The 7957-nt window shown below is 62.9% G+C and overlaps 1 protein-coding gene across 1 annotated transcript; it reads right to left on the reverse strand.

The window, feature by feature from the left end:
* Positions 1-1814: 1814 nt before the first annotated feature.
* On the reverse strand, positions 1815-7805 carry Fbxo2 (F-box protein 2). The gene is made up of 6 exons (XM_042695704.1): positions 7686-7805; positions 4199-4576; positions 3920-4049; positions 3745-3840; positions 2429-2567; positions 1815-2178 (listed from the first exon to the last, which is right to left on the reverse strand). Exons 1-6 carry the CDS (start codon positions 7705-7707, stop codon positions 2044-2046), a joined length of 900 nt encoding a protein of 299 aa, XP_042551638.1. The 5' UTR covers positions 7708-7805; the 3' UTR covers positions 1815-2043.
* Positions 7806-7957: the final 152 nt, after the last annotated feature.

A 7957-nucleotide genomic window follows, 5' to 3' on the forward strand; every position in this document is an offset into this window, starting at 1 on the left:
ACTTGAACTCAGGGCCTGGGCACTGTCCCTGAGATTTTTGTGCACAGCTGGCTCTCTACCACTTTGAGCCACAGCTCTACTTCTGACTTTTTGGTGGTTAATTGGAGAAAAGGGTCTCATAGACTTCCCTGGCTTTGAACCACAATTCTCACATCTCAGCCTCCTGAGGATTAGGATTGCAGACATGAGCCACAAACACCTGGTTTAGAATCTTACTTATATGAATGATTACCTAGCTTTGTGGCCTGAGGCAAGTTACTCTCTGTGCTTTTGTTTTTTCATCTGTAAAAACTGGGAAACATAACGGTGTCCATTTCATAAGGTTATTGTGATGTATGTGTGCATACATACCTATAATATTAATTTATAATCATAGAGCCGTGCTGGTTTGTACACTGAGAGCTATATCGTGTTGGTAATTATCTTGGTTTTCTTTATGTTTGATTGATTACATTTACCTTTCTCCTTCTAGACTGTAAATTCTGCAGTGTGCGCTCCATAACCATTGATGAACTAGGAGGCAGCCCAGGGGACACACAGCCCCATCGGCCATTGGCTGACCCCGTCGGATAGAGCTCCGGCTGCCCCCTGCTGGACAGCTGGGGCCTTGCCTTGAAGGACACGGCTCTCTGCCTTCTGGTAGAGCCGTGGGTGGAGGGAACTGCACAGCCAGGGGTTCGGGCACAGTGGAGCTGATGCCCCTGGGTTGGGGCTCTGCGTGTCCCTGGCCCCGAGTGTCTCCCGTCCGTGTGTGCCCCGTGTATGCCCCGCAGCGGGGGTGGTGGTGAGCCTTCCCGGGGGGACGTGCCTCACACCCGAGACCCCGGCCTCAGGGCCAGCACCTGGACAGCTCCATGTCCACTGTCCCTCCAGTGAAAGGTGCTCGGGGCAGCAGCCCGAGGGCCACCCCCAGATCTCCTCGGTGGGGTCCCTGCCCCCCCAGAGGCCACAGCAGCCTCGAGGCACAACCCCCAGCCTGGGGTGTCTGGTCGGGGTCAGCCTCTCCGCTCCCCCCTGCCTGTCCCTCCCCCGTCCCCACCCCTCCCCTCCCGCTGCCAATCTCCAGCTGGAGCCCTGGCAGCTCCCCTCCCCACCCCCCAGGGGATCCCCCCATTCAGAGAGCCCTCCCTCTCCCAGCACCCCCTGACCTGGGACGGGCCTGGGACGGGCTCGCTCCCAGTTCCCCACTGCCCTGGCCAGCCTCCTCCGCGGGCGCGGCGGTCCTCGCCACACCGGGGAAGGACCGCCATGCCCACCCCTGCGCCCCATTAGCCCAGGGCCCCCAGACGCCTCCCAGGGGTGGCACTCCCCTGGGACAGCTGCCTTCGGCTCCAGGGCCCCACACGGGGGAGGGAGGGGGTTCGAATCCCGGGAGGGAAGGAACGCATGGGGGAAGGACCCCCCCCCCCTGCGCCGCGGCTCAGTCGAGTCCCCGGGAGGTCTGAGCGCAGGACCCAGGCCGCCCAGGCCGCCCAGGCCGGAGGCCTCCGGCTGGATCCGGTGGTTACCCAGCCCTGGGGCAGCGGAGGGGGCCCCGGGGCGCAGCCTCCCCCCCAGCCCCCCCCAGCCCGGGTCCGGGCAGCTCGGTGCCCGGCAGGCGCCAGGCCCCCCCCCCTTAGCCGCACAATCCCAGCCTTTGTCCGCGGCTGCCCAGGCCCCGGCGCCCCTGGAAACGGGATCCGCTGGAACCCCATCAAGTACTTTTCCATCCGGCCAGGGGCCCTCAGGAGACGGGGTGCAAAGGAGAGGCGTCCGCTCAGCGCTTCTCCGTCCGTCCGTCCGCTCGCTCCTTGGACAAATAGCCTTTATTGAGCGCCGCCCGCAGGCAGGCGCGGGCTAGAGCGCGGGGTCAGCAGCAGGCCCACGGCCCCGGGTCGCACGCGCGGGGGGCTCGGTCTCCCCCCAACCAACCCCTCTCCCCCCGCGGGGGCCGGCGGGGCGCAAGGGCGGGGCCGGCGAGGATGCACTACCCACTAAGTTAAGGCCTAGCTCCCGGCCTCGGCCCTCGGGGCGGCCGGGGGACGGGGGGGGGGGGGGGGTCGCTCAGGGCTCCACCCACACGCTGCTGTTGGTCACCCGGGCCCCGAACCAGCCCTTCCAGTACACGGAGTCCTGCCCGGCGTGCTCGAAGCGGACGAAGCGGACGCCTGGCCCGTAGTCGGTGAAGGTGTGCGAGATCTGGGAGGACGAAGAGAGTGAGTCAACGCCCCCGGTCCCGAGGCCACGCCCTCCCAGCGCCAGACCACGCCCCCACCACGGCCCCGCCCTCACCGCACTGGCTCGACTCTTATAAGACCACGCCTCCGGTGAGGTCACGCTCTCACCTTAAGACCACGCCCTTTACGCCACAGGCCCCGCCCCGTGCAAGCCCCCCGGAGGAGAGCTTCTTTGTGGGCGTGGCCCTCCGGCCCCGCCCCCACGGCCTCACCTCCATCCAGCCGCCGTCCTCGCTGTCCTGGGGCACTGCCACCTGCCCGCTGTTGAACTCGGCCAGCACGTCCTCGTGCTCCGACAGCAGCCTCACCGTGAGCTCGTACAGGCAGCCGGCGTCGTTGCGGCCCGAGTACCTGGGAGAGGGGAGGGCAGGGCAGGGACAGCACCTGCTGAGCACCTCTGGGACCTGCCCTCCATCCAAGTTCCTGTCAGCTCAGCATCCCTGCCCGGCCAACGTTCAACCAGTGACCCCCGCTTCCCAGATAAAGAAATCAGAAAAGGAAGGGACTGGGCCCGAGATCCAAACCCCAGGTGACACAGATTAGTCAAGGCACGGAACCACGTTTTGTTGGGAAGGTGGACTGATCACACACACACACACACACACACACACTTATGTGCTAACAATCAAAACGCAGGAGAAGCAGGGCGCTACTGGCTCATGTCTGTAATCCTAACTACTCAAGAGGCTGAGATCTGAGGATTGAGATTCCAAGCCAGCCCAGGCAGGAAAATTCCATGAGAGTCTTATCTCCAATTAACCACCAAAAATCCAGAAACGGAACTGTGGTCCAAGTGAGAGAGCTCCAGGCTTGAGCGGAAAAGCTAAGAGACAGTGTCCAAGCCCTGAGTTCAAGTCCCAGCACTGGCACACAAATAACTAAGAAAATAAATAAACAAATAAATATCAGGAGAGAAGATGAAGGTCCACTTTTTCCTAAAGATTGTGGAGCTGATAGACGGGATGAGGTTGAATACAGTGCATGCACTCATGAGTACAACTAATGTTCAGTAATTTAAAAAAAATAGGTAGTGCTGGGAAGGTGGCTCAGTGGTAGAGCGCTTGCCTCGCATGCATGAGGCCTGGGTTCGATTCCTCAGCACCACATACACAGAAAAAACGGAAGTGGCGCTGTGGCTCAAGTGGTGGAGCACTAGCCTTGAGCTGAAGAGCTGAGGGACAGCGCCCAGGCCCAGAGTTCCGGCCCTGGGACTGCCTTCCCCCCACCCCCAAAAAAAAGAAAAATTAAGTGACCACAAATCTGGCCTCCCGCCCCCAGCGCCCCGGCCCCGCCCCCAGCGCCCCGCCCCCGGCCCCGCCCCCAGCGCCCCGGCCCCGCCCCTAGCGCTCCGGCCCCGCCCCCTGCGCCCCGGCCCCGCCCCCAGCGCCCCGGCCCCCTGGCCCCGCCCCCAGCGCCCCGGCCCCGCCCCCAGCGCCCCGGCCCCGCCCCCAGCGCCCCGGCCCCTGGCCCCGGCCCCAGTGCCCCGGCCCCGCCCCCAGCGCCCCGGCCCCGCCCCCAGCGATCTCACCAGTCCTTCACCACGATGGCCGGCTGGGTGGTGTCCAGCAGCTCCTCCCAGTAGCCCTCAGCCTGCAGGTCAATGACCTGCGCTTTGCGACACCACCTGCGGGAACCGGGGTCAGGGTGGGGGTCGCGCCCCCCTCCCCCTGCCCCGCGCCCCTTCCTTCTCCCTTCCCCCTTACTCGAAGGAGGAGGCGAAGTACTTCTTCACGCTGTCGTCGTGGATGAAGTCCACGCCGCCGTCCCCGGGCATCTCCTCCACCCTCCAGCCGTCCCCGCCGTGCTCCACGTCGCTCCAGCCTTCCAAGTCCTCTGCGAGACGGGAGAGACCGCGGCCGGGTCAGCGGCCCCGCGGGGGTCCTGGCCATGAATGGGGTGCGCATGCGCGACCCCTGGATGATGGGGGGGGGGGGGACGCTGCAGCCTCCCGCCCCCAGGCGCGGCCCCGCCCGCGGCCTCACCTTCCCCGCAGGGGTTGCGCAGCAGGTTGCGGCGCCGCTTGCTCAGGAAGTAGAAGTGCTGCCAGTGTTCGCGCGCGTCGTCGGCGTCGCCCGCGGCCACCAGCCCCTCCTGCTGGCACTTGAGCAGCCACAGCGGGGCGCCGTCCACCAGCTCCTTCCAGCGCAGGCACACCAGGCGGCAGGCCTGCACCAGCTGCGCCGCGGGCAGCTCGGCCAGCACGCGCAGCAGCAGCGGCTCGGGCAGCTCGGCCAGGTACGCGGCCGCCGCCGCCGCCGCCTCCTCCCCGGGCTGCTCCTCCTCCGCGCTCCCCTCGGCGCTCGCCGCCGCCTCCTCGGGCTGCTCCTCCGGGCTCGCCTCCTCCGGCTGGCCCACGCTCTCTGCGGGCGGGGGTCGTGGGGGAAGGCTCTCACTCCCCTAGCCTGACCCCACGGCAAACCCTAGATCCGTCCTCACCCACAACTGACCAGAGATTCTGCGATTGGGGGGGGCCTGGGCCCAGGGAGGAGACCCAAGAGGCAGACCCCCAGATGGGCTCCCCTCATACTGAAGAGATGACTCAACAGCCTTCCCCCCCTCCCCCCTCCCCCCAGACCCCGGCAGAGGAAACTGAGGCCCGGTGGCTTTTCTCAGGTCACACCACAGAAGGGATCCTGACATCACTGATGGCAGATGACTCTAGCATGTTACTGTTTTTTTTCGGAGGTGAGGAGGCGGAGAGGCACTCCTGGGCTTGAACTGTGCTGCCCCTGAGCTTTTGTGCTCAAAGCTAGCCCTCTACAGCTTGAGCCACAGCTCCACTTCCAGCTTCTTTTGGTGACTAATTGGAGATAGGAGTCTCACCGCAGCCAGGCACTAAGTGGCTCACACCTGTAATCCTAGTTCCTCAAGAGGCTGAGATCTGAAGATCATGGTTCAAAGCCAGCTCAAGCAGGAAAGGCTGAAAGTGGAGATGTGAGTCAAGTGGTAGAGCACTAGGACCTAGGACTAGTACTACCACTACCACCCCCAAAAAAATCTCACAGACTTTCCTGCCCAGGCTGGCTTTGAACTGTGATCCTCAGATCTCAGCCTCCTGAAGAGCTAAGATTACAGATGTGAGCCACTCGTGCCGGCTCTAGCATTGTTCTAATACTTCAATCCACCAAGGCCCTTGCTCCCCTCCCCTCCTCCAGATGCCTTTCCAGTCCCCTGCCCCCTCTTAAGTCCAGGTTCAAAGGCAGTTGAATGGCTTCCTATCTTTGTCCTTGGGTGCAATCCTCTCATAAATGCCTTGGTCTTCAAGGGGTGGCCTGATCTGGAGAAGATCAGAACTGCCTCCTCCCCAGGATGCTTACTGGGATCTTAGCAAACATGAGGCACCGTTCTAAGCATTTCAATTGCTCCTAACATCCTCATACCTCACCACCTTCCAGGGTGCCCCTGTGTTCACCAATGAGGAATCAGGCACAGGTCAAAGGACTGTGGGGAGGGACAGGGGGAGGGTGGTCACAAAACTCTAGCTGAAGTCTACATTGGCACCCAGAGACTTTGGCTCCAAGGCCAACTTTGTCACAGTGCCAACAAAAGAATTCATTGAGGCTGGGCACAGGTGGCTCATGCCTGCAATCCTTGCTACTTCAGGAGGCTGAAAGAGAGAAGATCACAGTTTGAGGCCATCCTGGGCCAAAAAAATCCACTGGACTCCATTTCCAAAATAATCAGCAAAAAGCAAGGCTGGAGGTGTGGCTCGGCCCGTAGAGTCACAGCAGAGTAAGCAAACTGAGCAAGTGGAAGGTCCCAAGTGCAAACCCGGAGAAAAATCATTGAATGAATAGGTATGGTTATGATTTTGATTTTGTGGGTGAAATGGGAAGTGATTTGTGGAAGGTTTGACCTGCCAGGATTAGGGAAGGAGACAAGAGGACCCAAGAACTGGGGAGAAATGAGGACAAGACCGGGAGCCCCAACTCTCCCCAGCTGGCCACTCTGTATGGCTCAGGAGCCAAGGAGCGGTCATCGATCAAACAGAGAGATGTACAGGTGTTTGGGAAAGGAATATGTCACCCCTCCTTCTCCCATACCTGACCCCCAGTTTCTTCACCTATGAAAGGGGGGGGGGTGACCAATGTGCCAGGGCGGAAAAGGCAAGGCTATTCTCATCTCAAGGCCTGGGCAGATGTCTGGGCCCATGGGACCTGCTCTTGGATTCCAGCCCACCTCATCTGGGCCACCTAAGACTTGAGTAAACAGATACCAAGTTACCAGTATCTCAGGAGGGAGAACCTGAGGGGAGGATTCACAGAACCACTCTGAATGGGTTGGAGGCTACCCCTCGCTCCCAGACCCAGGGAGGAGGAATTCCAGAGGACCCTGGACAGCCAAGGGAGTGGCTGTTAGGGAGTGGGCAGGGGGCAGACCCTGGGTTGCGGAGGGAAAATGCTGTTCACAGCTCTCTGGGGACGGAGGTCCAGTGTCTTCTCTTTCCAACACCACTCCTGCCCTGCCCTGGCCCCATTGGACACCTGATGCTCCCTGAAAGGTGCACCTCCCTCGGTCCCCTCTCTGGCCCGGCGCTGAGGCCCCAGATCCGATTACGGGCCCCAGCCCCCACTCTCACCCACACAAGTCCCCACATTGTTGCTGTTGGAAAGTTATCTGGCTCTGAAAGCGGCCTCTGGGCTGATTCACTTACCTGGGTTGGAGCGGACCAGGGAGTCCAGGGAATAGCTAGGCCTTGGGAAAAATCACAAGCCCTTTCTGGTGCCCCAGTTGCATGGGGGCCAGACTGAGGGGAGGGGGGAGCTGGGGTTTCAGGACTGGAGAAAGGGTTGGCTGTCTAAGTATGCACTTCGGGGTGTGGGTGATGGGTAGGCCGGTTTGTCCTCACCCTGACTCAGCAGGCCCAGCGGGCCACTGGAGACATGGAGGGGGTCTTTGGTGCCAGAAAAGATGACTGGGCAGTCCCGGAGAGCCCGGGGCACTGGCCAAGACCAGCCCCAGACTCTTCTTCACCCCGAGCATGGTCCTCACTGCGCATGCCCGCCCCCCAGCCTAAGGGCAGCCCCTCCAGAGGGAAGCCCAGGAGAGGGAGGCTGGGATGGGTGGATTCCAGGCCAGGAGTAAATCCAAAAGCCTACAGGAATCCAAGCCGCTCGAGGCTGGAGCTGGCATATGGAAGAAGTTGCTGGAAGAAAAACCTCGCAGGCACCTCCATCCCAGACGCCTGGGGCAGGGCGGGGGGGGGGGGGGGAGGCCCCGCACCCTCTGGAAGCCGGGAGGCCTCCGAGGCCATTTCTGGGCCCCAGGAGTCCTCACTCCCGCCGGTCGCCTCTCCAAGCCCCCCGCCTGGCCGCGACACCGCACGGAAGCCTGCGCTCCGGGGCTGCGTCCCGGGCTTTACGCGCGAGGAAGTTTGCGCGCCGGATCTCGGGGACCCTCTTTAGGGCGCTCGCCCGCCTGCCCCGTCTCCCCTCCGCTCTGGGGCGACTGGATCCAGGCGGAAGCTACCTGGGTCCCCGTCTCCGTCCATCGCTGCGGAGCGCGGTCGCTAGAGGAGGAGGAGGAGAAGGAGGAGCCGAGCGCTGCGGGCCGCGAGTCCCGGCCGGCGACGAGTCCCAGGCGCTGCCCGCGTCTGGCCGGGTCCCGGCGGCCGCGCCTCTTAAAGGCCCCGCGCCCGCCTCGCCCCGCCCCGCCCCTGGCCCCGCGCCCCGCCAACCCCGCACCCGCGAACACCCGAGGCTGCCGGCTCCCGGGAAGAACCAGGAGGTCAGGAAAGGTCA

The sequence above is a fragment of the Dipodomys spectabilis genome, unplaced genomic scaffold (genome assembly GCF_019054845.1).
Source record: "Dipodomys spectabilis isolate Male_0828 unplaced genomic scaffold, ASM1905484v1 ptg000188l, whole genome shotgun sequence".
NCBI classification, from domain to species: domain Eukaryota; kingdom Metazoa; phylum Chordata; class Mammalia; order Rodentia; family Heteromyidae; genus Dipodomys; species Dipodomys spectabilis.